The sequence below is a fragment of the Thunnus albacares genome, chromosome 21 (assembly GCF_914725855.1).
Source record: "Thunnus albacares chromosome 21, fThuAlb1.1, whole genome shotgun sequence".
NCBI classification, from domain to species: domain Eukaryota; kingdom Metazoa; phylum Chordata; class Actinopteri; order Scombriformes; family Scombridae; genus Thunnus; species Thunnus albacares.
The window spans coordinates 15,014,192-15,026,928 of NC_058126.1; the positions used below are offsets into that span (position 1 = coordinate 15,014,192).

A 12,737-nucleotide genomic window follows, 5' to 3' on the forward strand; every position below is an offset into this window, starting at 1 on the left:
TACATTTACTGTATATAATTTTCTTTTTCTATAGGATCAGCTCCTAAAATAAACAATAAACCTCTAGCCACTGTCCTTCACATCAATCTCCTAGTAAGATATTTAAAATGTAAGTTACCTTTGATAAAGTTGAGAGCAACTCAAGAGCCTCCTCCTTCATTGGCACCTCGGGGAAATTGAACCACTCCAGGAGATACACAAACAGCATCCTCTCTTGGACAATGTCAGACACGGAAATCAGGGAATGGTCCAGCTTACAGATGATGCTCTTCAATGCTCGGACTCGTATCTCCACCAAAGAGTGGCCTATAGTTGATTTTAAAAAGTATTCAGTTGAGAAGACACATTAACGTACATTAGCGAAGTTGAGTTTTTAGCTAATCAACTGTTTAGGGAAGTCTTACTGACTTGGATTTCTTCGCTAACTTTAGCGATGAAATAAACTCTGCATACTAGGGTTACGTTTTACGTAACGTAAAAACAGCTGCAGATAAAAGTACAGGCAACCTGAAGAGATTTGCTATCGTTAGCTAGCATGCAAGTGGCTAAAATTAGGTAGCGTTAAGTGAGTGGGTTTTGTCATAGTAAGTTCAGGTAAAGTCAGCATTCAAAACTACATTTGCCTACCTATTTTCTTTATAAGTGGAGATAACTCCATGTCCAGTGTATGTTGCGTCTCTCTGTGTATAAACCAGGTTGAAAAGGCTTCAGAAACGGTACAGGTTTGTCAGTTTAGTGAGGGGTTGTCTGCCAGTGTCATGTCAACAACGTCTGCCCGGGTCTGTTTTCAACAAACGCGCCAGCGTCACTACACTTCCTGTAGAGGACCAGGGTGCGTTCAGGAGCCTCAACTGTGTAGGAGAAACTGCAAGGTACACAACAGCTACAGCTGTATACATAAAGATTCCCTCCAGATATGTTTTAAGATGTACATAAAATGCTCTACTTTGAATAATAATTTGTGTTTAATATGTTTTTCCACCTTAAAAAGTTAAATTATCTATTAAAATTCTTAAAGTGACATCTACTCCTCCCCCCTCATTAAAAAACAATTAACTGATTGATACAAGAAGTCTCCTAGTTCACTAAAAAGTCCGTTCTCTGTGTATATGTACTGGAGGTTTCACATTTCTGCACCACACTTGTGTAAGCTGCATACTGGACCACGTCTGTCTCCCAACTAGTTGTGATGTCACAAATCCTGCTCATTAGATACACCCCTTAAACTCAGAACTTTCCTCCTTCAGCAGACAAATGTGAAAACAGCCTTCTAACTCTGCACAGTGAAGCTCAAATACTCAAGTGAAGTAACAAGAAGAAAAAATAATTTTGAGTGGAGGGGGGCTTTAATTTTAATTATAAATACTGCAGCATTTTACAGGGATCTGAACAACAAACATGCAACAATAAAGGTCCAAATAGACCACAAATCATCTCTGCCCAAATTGAAGCTGCATAGGTAAAACAAAATAACTGTCAAACACATGCCAGACAAACTGCATGGACAAATATGAACAGCGGTTAGAAAACTAGCCAAAAGGGATGTGATTGATATAAGAGGTTGACAAATACTGATTTGTGGCATATCTATCTCACCTAATCTTTTGAAATGTTATGTAAACACACTGAAGTGATTTTTCTTGCTGGGAAAATCAGTGTTTCAAGGCATGCCTTCAAAATTATTGACGGCTTTTGCATTGCTGACATATTGAGTGAAGTTTTGACAGCAGCCACATTATCCTGTCATTAAATTAATCTTCTCAAACACTGATGTCCTCAAAAATCAAAGTTGATGTGCACTGCCTCTCCACACGAGTGTAGGCATAAATTCTTTTCATACTCTGTGTGTAAGTTAATCCAATTGCACGTGATCTCACACTTGAGATGTGATGTGGATATGATCAACCGACAGGGTGATAATTAACAAACCTAGCAAATGATAATTTGATAAGATAATAATATAATCACACAGCATGTGAGAATTCTGGAGGGATTTAAGCCCATAATTAATTTGGCCGCATACTGTATGTTCTAATGTCACATAGATTCTTAAACTGTTTGAGCTGTAGAAGGAAAATGACAATTTTTGCTTTCATAATGTGTTTTATGTGGGTCTTATAGCACACATACTGTGTAGGTACATTTATCCAATTTTCCTCCCCCAACTCCCCCTCAAGTAGCTTCAAAGTTAACTCAATATTTTATTCACAGTCATTTCTATCACATACTGTATGCACTTGTTCCAGAGCTTCATATATCATGTTTACTGCACAGAGCCAAATATTCAAATACTGGGTGCTGTTTTTTATGGCTGTACCATTCCACAAAATAGAAAATCATCTTATCCATGTGTCCCTGTAATTATGTGTGACGTTTTCTTTGGAAACCTTTGCATTTAGACCAGTGTCTGAAATTAAGTTTTGTGAGTTGGAACACAGCTTCTCTGCACAAAAATCATACTGATGAACCTGTCAAAGGGTCCATTTTGACCTAAAAGATTTATTCCAGTCCTCCCAACCTCTGATAGAGTGTACAGGACTAAGTTTTATGAATGTTTTTGACATTCCACAGATGTACAATGAGAATACATTGCAGCCTCTTTCTGACACCCTGCATTTCAGTTCAGACAACAGCCCCTCTTGTGAGGGAGAGCTCCTACATCTGAACATCTGAAGAGGTCTTCTTTACTCACTGAAAAATACATTGCCATGGGTCAGACTAGGAGTTCTCAATATTAGCTGAGTCTGCTCCAAACAGTAGATCACATCATTTCTGTTTGACAAGCACTGTATGTCTTGAATCATTTGTTAGCACCGGCTGCAGACAGGAAGCAAAACTTCACTTTAAATAAATGAAAACATGGGATAAGGTGTATGTCATTCACACCTGTATGTTTGTCCATCAGACGATGCTTTGCCACCAGATGTGTTTTGTATAATATTACCTCATGTCCTAAAAACTGCAGTCATCCCTTCAGTCATATTCCTCTTAAACATTTTTGTCACTCCAAGCTATATAAGTACGTATTTGGCTTGAAGGCCTACTTTGTGTTTTGTACTCTAACCTTTTAATTGCCCGAGTTTTCAAATGCAATTTAATGAGTTTTAACATTGTAAATTATACGCAAAATCTGTCAGTCGTTTTACATCAGGCTAAATTACTCATATGCCAGAAACCACCTCAGGCTGTTCATGAATGTAAGCCTGATCTCTGAGAGGAAACCATGCCAATTTAAATACTTTGAAGCCAGATTTACTCTCCTCAGTCTGGTGGAAGCACCTCTGTCTCTGGACTCTCATCTTGGTTAAAGCCGATCATAAACCATCATGTAGCAGACTAAAGCAGAGACTAAATATTGTATCTAGCAATAAAGGTAGTAATAAAAATAGAGTTTTTAAAAGACAAGCCTCAAACATACAGTAGAGCAAAATCATAACATATTGCTGTGTCTGCATAGGACTTCATAGAAATAGAAATAGAAATGTGAGGATGCAGATGTAACATAAACCATGTAAGTCTATTATCAAACGCTTTGCAAGAGCTGTCGCATATGCAATAGCATTGGTTGTGACCTATATAGCTTTTCATGCATAAAGCAAGGTTAAATCAGCTAATTAATCATATCATTATTGTAATTTTCCAAAATTCAGCACCCCATATGGCAACAAAATACAAGGAGCTACTACCAGAATTAATAATGTGAAATCAAGGGTGACGTTTTAACAGACCCAAAGAACATATGCGTGCATAGACAATGCATTCATTGTGTTAACCATGCAGCCAACTGGCCTGAGATCAAGTCTCTGTAGCTGAGTCATTACATTGTATGTGGACACAGTTGGTGCAACAGTAATTAAAGCCATCTAAGGAGGGGAAAGGGGATAAGAAGGACAGGTTTAGCCATGGGTCACTCATTGAATTTTAAATATTGCAAAACAGAAATCTGCTGAAATCAGTGAGGCACCAAAACAAGGAGGCAGAGGTGTGGGCATTATTCTCACCATAAATGCTCAGACTGTATTTTGAGGCAAACCCTTCCTATGTTATTCCACATTCATCCCTGAAACAAAACCCAAGTGGTCCCACTGGCCCTGTCACTGTTTGACATGCCTGCTGTACCCGTCTTCCGCTCCACTGCAAGTGGTGAGGATATGAGGGTAGGCACTGAGGGGCCCCCGACAATCCCCGATCGACAAAGGGAGTCAAGTCAAACGACTGAGTCAAACTGAAGCAAGCGCAGACATATTGAGCAAATAATTTATGGCTGATACAGCATTCATTTGAAATTAAGATGAAACACAGGGAGCTTCCCCACATGTATAGGTATCTCATTAAACAGTGTGGCCTATACCTCATGTGTACAATGTTCCACATTGACTTGAGATTCAATGTTTTGAGTCATGCTTATACATACATTCAAATTCTTTTGGAAATATTGATTTTTAGAGAGAGAGAGAGAGAAAGAGAGAGGTGCTCTGGAGGCTCTCATATGTTTTGCACTGCAGTGTCAGGCAACATCATGCAAATGCTTAATTCCAATCAAACTATTACAGCAAGATTTAATTTACATAAAAACTAAACAGACTGCTATTAGTAAGCTAACTTTTGATATGTTTATCCTGTCGTGAGAATCAGACTGGGGTGTGCCCGCAGCTGAATATTTACTTGTTTTTACTGTCTGGCAACAAATATCAACCAGACTAAAAGTTTGTTTGTCAGGTCTAATTTAGCATGTAGAAACATTGCATCCTTGCTTTCCAGTGTCCTTGGTGCTATATCTAAGAGCTGCCACTCCTCTCCCCCCCCCTCCCCACCACCACCACCACCACCACCCTCCCCTCCCGTGCCAACACATCAAGAGAAGGCAGCCAGATCAACCCTAATAGGGCCTGGTAATTAGAGTCTTTGCATAGAGCCTGTCTACACACAGTTGCCCTAAGCAGGTTGGGGAAGGACTGCCATACACTTGACAGTGTGGAAAAAACAATGTAATGTTCAGCATATGAACTAAATTAGCCTGGCAGTGGTAAACACAATTTACTTTAAAACAATACTGACACTAATTAGGCAACCAATGTATCATTTCAGAGTTCAAGTTTTAGTTGCTATATCAAATACTTGAAAATACTTGGAGAGTCTTGAATACAAATTAGAGAGACCTCTATGCATAACGGCTAAGCACAGCCAACATTAGGGGAAAAAAAGAGTAGTGGTTGATATTTCTACAGTAACCATCTGTAGTGGAAAATGGAATCCTGATTATTGCACTGAGAGAAAGATTTTTCACTCCAAACTGATCAAGTTGTGAGTCAGGACGCCATAGTAAAAGAGTGTTATCCCACAAGCATACTAATTTTTTTATAACCTAAACCACACATAAAAGAAAAGTTAATTGTGACATATTTTTAACTGAGTGTCTTCATATACAGCTAGTTACACACACTCCTCCTGCCAGTGCAATCATAGTTAGACTGAGCAGAATGTGGTTGAACAAAACAAAGAATATTTGAAATCAATGAGTTGTGAGAAATGTTTCAATGTCACATTTCTCTTCATGATACAATAAAGACTGTCTATAAAAGACTGATCTACATATTAGCGGTTTTGAATAATAATTTCACTAAAATTTATAATCTCACTAAATCTTCCTGTGCTGCAGTTGTCCAAGTAACATGGCTCATGCATTTAAAAACACAGTCTGAGGGAGTGCAGCAGCACCCTAACAAAAATAATCATTTGTACAAATAAATTCAAATTTATTTCAGAGACTATAGTTAATAATTTCATGTTGCACAAGGATTCATGTCTCTGCTGTAATGAGTGAGGTGAATAGGTAACTTTCTACTTTTATTAAATGGGGGGAAATCCTATCACTCATGTCTGCAATGGATATTATTAATTAACATGTAAAAATATGCCACATTTTTGTTATTTGCAATGGCACAAAACATTCCAATGTCTATATTACGATTTTTTTCCTTTTTTTCTACCAGTTATTAATTTGCTGAGCAGGTCAAATCATTTTACATACTTGCTATGTTAAAATATACATTTTTTATTTATTGATTTCTTGATTTAATGAAAATATGCAGATGATGTGTAGGTGTCACGGTTGCACGGTATTTTATTTAGTGATTTCTTGATTTAATGAAAATATGCAGATGATGTGTAGGTGTCACGGTTGCACAGGGGCTCTGGCTCTGGGATGTAGAAACTTGATGGAGCTGCTGTGGGTCTGAATCTGCTCCCACAATTCAACAGGCAACAAAGGAAGAAAGGAAGAGGCCGTGAGCTACTAAGTGTTAGCCAACCTAGACAGAAAGGTGCCACCTTATTGTGTCATTCTAGTCGCAATGTATAACCGCACGTTTAGAGAAGTATACAATCCGGCCACATAAACGCTTTACTCTTTTGTTTGGACGCAGGAGGCGACTAAAGGGAAGGTAACGTTGTATGTTTTCGACAGCTAGCTGATTGGCTTAGGTAACGTTAGTAAAGCTAACATTAGCCAACAATCGTCAAGGAGCGAACCTTTCATGAACGTCTTGTACAAAACAAATGCCAACACCACTGGGTTGTTTCACCCAGTAAGAGGAGCAGAAGTGACCGGGTAAGAGACTTTTCAATGTGCATATATGATGAATGTTTTATATATGACGAATTTGCTTTGAAAGCAAATATGCTAGCAAATCACTTAGCCTACTAGCAAGCTAACATCTGTTAGGTTGGCAGGCTATATTGAATAACGGTGCTTTGTGTTTTATGCTCTTTATATCTAAACCATACTAAGTGAATCGTTGAAGCACTGTTTCAGAATTTCGACATTAAAGCCCTAAGCTAACACACGTAGCTTAGCTAAAGGCATGGCGTTGTGTGTGCGTAATGTTAGGCCTTGCCAGGTCAGGACAAACCTTGCTAACGTTGCTGTTACAGATAAGTTATCCTAACTGATGATATAGTTACATGTTAAGGATTTTTTTCCCACCGTAAATACACATGTAACATTCAATCAGAACAGTAGAACTTTTATAATGAGCTGCCTTTTTGTTTTTCATAGTATCAAATGAAAGGTGGTGGAAGTGGAACTTGACCCATCCAACTGAGTCACCATTTTCCTGCACATAATGGTGAGTAATCAGATTGCAGCTGTCTTGATTTATCAAGCTGCTTTATTTGGGTGCCTTAAGTGGCACATGTCTCTAGATACATGTTAAGTCTGGCTTTTGCAGAGCTGTCATAGTTTTTTTTCTTCTCCTGTCAGATGAAAAGACATTGATTGATATTAATTTCATAAAATCATGACTGTCACTCCTCAGTATGGTCAGTGTGTATTTAAGCAATGACACATTTTATGCTGTTTGATTTTGTAGATAAGCACATCAAATTTGACATGATATAATGACTGAAGTTAAAGTGCTGTAGTGTGAGGGTTTTCACATCTATGTTGCATGAGCAATGTAGGAATTGCAGCTTTTTTTTAATACATCATAATGAACAATGCAGCAGGGCAGTAATCCTAAACATACATGCTAAGCAACCAGAGAGTTTTTAGGAACAAATAGTGGAAGTTGCATATGCCTGGCAGGGAAAACACCAAACATCTGTACATAAACATGCACAGATGCTTGGTGTTTACAAAACTCATAGTTCAGATTGTATCACGATTTTGAGTCACAGATCAGATCATTTTTCGGATCAGTAAAAAAAAAAAAGGGGGGGGGGCAAATATAACTTTGATTTTCATTTACTCTGTAAAACACTTAAAGCAAAGAACTTTTGCCCATGATCTTAAATGAAAACAACATTCAAGATGTCCAGTGTTTTAAATAAAATATTCAATATTCAATTGTTAAGTTAAAGTGCAATATGAGACATGATACCTTCTTCCTTTAAATATGGTAGTGAATGAAAAAATAGCCTGTCTCCACATTATCAAAACTTGATAACATACAAACATGAACACATGTCTTGTCCTGCAGCTTAGCTTGTTGAACAAGCCACCAAACATACATTCACTGGGGAAAAGTGCACTGCTAACATTGGTTAGCAGCTTGATAGCTAAACAGCATGTAAACATATCTACAAATGTCACTTTGGACCTGTTATATGCTGGTTTGGTTCTTACTCTTCAAAATCCCTGTTAGTGACTCGCCGTCTGTCCATGACTTGTAGCTACAGCAGTTTGTTTACTTTGTCTCCAATGAGACATTGAATTTTGCAAGTAATCTGCGGTTCACATGTGTGCTGAACCGTGAGGGGCGATCCATACGGATCAACTCCGTTCAGTTACACCACTATGTTTATGGGTCATAGACTTGATAAAAAGTTAGTAATGAATTGCAACCAAATCTCAAATATGATGACTTTATTTAGTATGTCATTTGTCTCATGCATTTTATTTTTTTCTACAAACATGGGTATATAGATTGTGTATAAAAGCAGCTGATATTCTTAGCCTGTTCACCCATGAGTGTAAAAACTTCCATATTAAAGCTGATGGTTAGCACTTAACCTCAGAATCGCTGCCACTGTCTGAAAACCAACAGACTGAAATTAATAGATCTGTTGTCATTACTTCTGTTCTGTGTGATAAGCTCTGAAGTTTGCGTTATGTTGTTAATGGGCATAGGTCGTTTTTGTTATGAACATGATTTGTAAAAAACTCAAAATATTCTGTTTTGTTTGTTTTTCCTTCTGTAGGGTTCGGTGGCTCCACTGTATGCATGACTTGTTTTGTGTGGCCTGATGGGAGTATACTGTGGATAGTACTTTCATCAGGATACAAGGAGAGCCATCCCATGCCCCCACTTTGGAGGGCCTTTCAGAATGAAGAAGATAAGCCTTAAGACCATCCGCAAGTCCCTCAGCATAAAGGGCAAGGAGGAGGGGGACTTTGTCATGCTCCCGCAGCCCTCAGTGACCACAGAGTTTTCTAAGGAGGAGTCACTTTTTGGGGGCTGCTACACCAAAGACCTTTCAGGCTGTGATCTTGGTGGGGAAGAGGACAAAAGTGGCCAGAATAAGGGCCGGTCCAAGAGTGAGAGCCTGATGGGATCACTAAAGAGAAGGCTGTCTGCCAAGCAGAAGGCAAAGGTGAAAGGTGGCTCCTCTGCCATAGGCTCAGTGGACGATGAAGACACCTTCTCATCCTCTTCTGTGCCCATTAGCTTCAATGAGGTGAAAGCCCAGAGACCTCTAAGATCTGCATCACTACGAAGTCACCATTATAGCCCCTCACCATGGCCTCTGCGGTCAGTCAACTCTGATGAGGCGTGTATCAAAATGGAGGTAAAAGTCAAAGCCATGGTTCACTCTCCTAGCCCTAGTCCCAATTTAAATGGTGTCAGGAAAGAATTTCATGATTTCCAGATGGAAGGGCTCTTTCAGGACCAAGCTGAATCATTAAAGAATCTCCAGCAGCCACAAAACGGCGAGCTGCATCTAAATATCGATGAAAATGATGTGCCTGTGGTGCTGGGGTTGACGCCCCAGGACTACATCCAGTACACAATGCCTTTAGATGAGGGAATGTACCCGGAAGGGTCCCACTCCTTCTGCCTGGACAGCTCCTCTCCTATGGAGGTGGTGGCTGAGGCAGACAATGGGTCCCTCCACACAGACCAGGGACAGGAGGAACATGAACTAGTTAGTGGGATGCCACCAGATCTTTTCATGGAAACCTCAGTTAATGGTCTTCTCATCGGTTCTGCTGGTGTGATGCTCCAAAGCTCAAGAGTAGAGGTCCCACCTCCCCTCTCTCCTCTCCTGCCGCCCATGATGAGTAATGGACATATCCCCAGGACTTTTTCGGGGTTCAGCTCTTCAGACAGCCAGGTAGCTGAGAGGGTAAGACACCATCTCAACTTTGACCCAAATTCTGCTCCTGGAGTCAGTCGGGTTTATGACTCAGTCCAGAGCAGTGGGCCCATGGTCGTGACCAGCCTAACAGAGGAGCTGAAGAAGCTGGCGAGACAGGGCTGGTACTGGGGCCCAATTACACGCTGGGAGGCAGAGGAAAAGCTGGTCAACTTAGCTGATGGTTCATTCCTGGTCAGAGACAGCTCAGATGACAGGTACCTGCTCAGCCTGAGTTTCAGGTCACAGGGCAAAACTCTCCACACCCGCATTGAACACTCCAATGGACGCTTCAGCTTCTATGAGCAGCCTGATGTGGAGGGACACACGTCCATTGTTGACTTAATCGAACACTCTATCAAAGACTCAGAGAATGGAGCTTTTTGCTATTCCAGGTCTCGCTTACCAGGGTCTGCAACCTACCCTGTCAGACTAACCAACCCAGTATCTCGGTTTATGCAAGTGCGTTCCCTGCAGTACCTTTGTCGCTTTGTCATTAGACAATACACAAGGATAGACCTAATTCAGAAACTGCCCTTACCTAACAAGATGAAAGATTACCTGCAGGAGAAGCACTACTGAGGACACAGACAGGACAGTGGTAGCAATTTGCACTTTTGTGTTCAGTTAAGAGATTTAAACAAGGTTTACAGACAACCATAGTTTTGAGATGATTGGTTCTGGTGGCTCTTGATTTGTGTCCAGGTGACTCCGTCACTGTTTAGTCCTCCATTCCACTGTTCTGGGGTTTTAAGCTGGTTTTAGGAGGCTCTGTTTGCAGAGACAAAGGCCAACAGATAATCTATTGCAAAAAATATAGAAGAGGTGTACAGTCAAGTTATCTTAGTTGCATACATAAAGTGCAGACATAAGGCATGCATTGAAATGTATGGTAAAGTGTAATATCCAGCTGTGCAAGAAGAGCAGGTTTTAAATCTTCATTGGGCCTGTGAAAAAATACATTTTCATTCCAAATTTCACATTAGCTGGTATTGGTGAACTTGAGAATTCATTTAATTTTCCACTAAATTGTACATTTCGAAGATGATTTAAAGAATTGAATTGCATTGCTAAAATTAGATTTGTCCATTTTAAAAGAGTACTCCACTGATTTTGCATTGCACCCCTATAAAACAAGGTTTAAAATCAGTGCCACAGAACCAGAAACCTTTTTTTTTTTTTTTTTTTTTCCCTCCACACATTCTTCCTCCTTCTCATAACCTGGTGCCTACATTCCTCACAATCCAACTCGACCACTGACAGTTCTGTTGGAGACTCGGGTGTGCTGTGCTTTTTTTTTTCGAATTCTGCACACCTATATTTTATTTTTTTAATTTTCAAATTTGTAGTCTTCAGAGTGAGGACAACAAGTGACATCACTTGAAGCAAAATTCATCAAACTTTGTGCAGCTCCCCCTGGAGCTACTTTCTTTCACATATGCAGTACTAGCCCCTGTTACCTGTAAACAGAGTTTAATGTGTAAAATCGGTGGAGTTCCCCTTTTAGCTCTTTGCAGACTGACCAATTTTGATCATCTTTTGCATTTTATTGCTTGTCAGATTATGTGCCATTACCACCTCTCTCAACCTGTTTAAAATGCATACTATGTCATTAGTCAAATAGCAAGCCAACCTGTGATTTTCATGTCAAACTGAAGAAAAACCTCATTTTCACCGGAAACTGCATTCATGTTGTAACCAGATTATTTTCAAACTTAACTATCTATTCAGTGGATGCAGTTTTTTTTCATACAGTATCCTCAGACACAGATCTGGATTTCGCTTAAAAGTTGTAACACTCACCAAAACACTATATTAAAAGAATCTTGTAAAACTTGATAAAATCTGTTTCAGAGTCACAAGGGTGACCCAGGTCCATGGTATTAACATTTTGTAGCAAAAGCTGTCCAAAATTCACCAGTCTGTCAGAGGTTTTAAACAGTTTGGTCAGAGAAGAAGCTTTAAATTGTATGGCTGCATGTAGCCATTGTATAATACGCAAGCCTAAAGGTACTGATAATGCTGGATTTTCATGTCGTGCTGTTTGTAGAAACAGCATTAAGTTGATGTATAGACCTTTTTGAAAATAAGTTAACATTAAAGTAAATCTTTCTGCATTAGGAATGTTACAAAAACTGCACTGCAGCTCAGGCCTAACAACTTTGTCACTATCTGTAATGCTTGTATCCGCATGTAGTAAAGGCTTTAAGACTGTCCATTAAGGGCACTTGACTTGATCTAAATGAGAGAAGATGTCACACAGTAAAATGCTAAAGATTTTGGCTGTGTTGTTTAAGTGCAACTCTGAGTAAAAGGTTGTTTAATGCACAATTGCATTTAACTTAGGCAGTTTATATGTAAAGAAAATTACCCTCAATTACACTACAACTTAAACGGACCACCAGTCAATTGACCTGAATCTGTATGTAGGTATGGCTGTTTCTTAGTCTCTTGATGTCAGCAAAGAGCTGGACCCAGATCAAAGGAATCACAAAAATGAGTGGTGGTGTGAGCTTAGGTAAAAGGATTTGGGAAAGCCAGAGGTTAAGTCCTCCTTGCCATCTTGGAGTGATGCCAAGGTTTCAGCATACAACAAAAGTTCCATCACAGCTGCATGGCATCATTAATGTCATATGGGTTTGAGGGACTTTTTTTTTTTTTTTTTTTTTTTTTTTTTTTAAATAACAAAAAAAAAAAAGCATAAATTTTTGCCATCGTCCCTACAGAGCTCCACCACCCCACAGATTGTCTCTCTACTGGGCTGTTCGTACCAGAGTAAAGGGAAGAGCACACAGTATGCTACGCAAGTGCTTTATATGGATACTTTGACAGGGAATTGTGTTTTCACATTATGAATGAGCATCTTTTTTGACATCAGTGTC

At 39.5% G+C, this 12,737-nt stretch overlaps 2 protein-coding genes across 3 annotated transcripts in view; one reads left to right on the forward strand and one right to left on the reverse strand.

Moving 5' to 3' along the window:
• Positions 1-786, reverse strand: part of rttn (rotatin) — a 32,442-nt gene extending 31,656 nt beyond the window's left edge. For both annotated transcript variants that reach the window (XM_044339895.1, XM_044339894.1), the window contains exons 1-2: positions 628-786; positions 119-306 (exon numbers count right to left, since the gene is read on the reverse strand). In XM_044339895.1, the coding sequence (XP_044195830.1) occupies positions 119-306; positions 628-658 (219 nt within the window). In that variant the 5' untranslated portion in view covers positions 659-786. The remainder of the gene's footprint in view (positions 1-118; positions 307-627) is intronic.
• A 5,408-nt stretch (positions 787-6,194) lies between these two features.
• On the forward strand, positions 6,195-12,524 carry LOC122972842 (suppressor of cytokine signaling 6). Its single transcript, XM_044340198.1, has 3 exons — positions 6,195-6,610; positions 7,058-7,127; positions 8,701-12,524. Exon 3 carries the CDS (start codon positions 8,827-8,829, stop codon positions 10,435-10,437), a length of 1,611 nt encoding a protein of 536 aa, XP_044196133.1. The 5' UTR covers positions 6,195-6,610; positions 7,058-7,127; positions 8,701-8,826; the 3' UTR covers positions 10,438-12,524.
• The last annotated feature ends 213 nt before the right edge of the window (positions 12,525-12,737 follow it).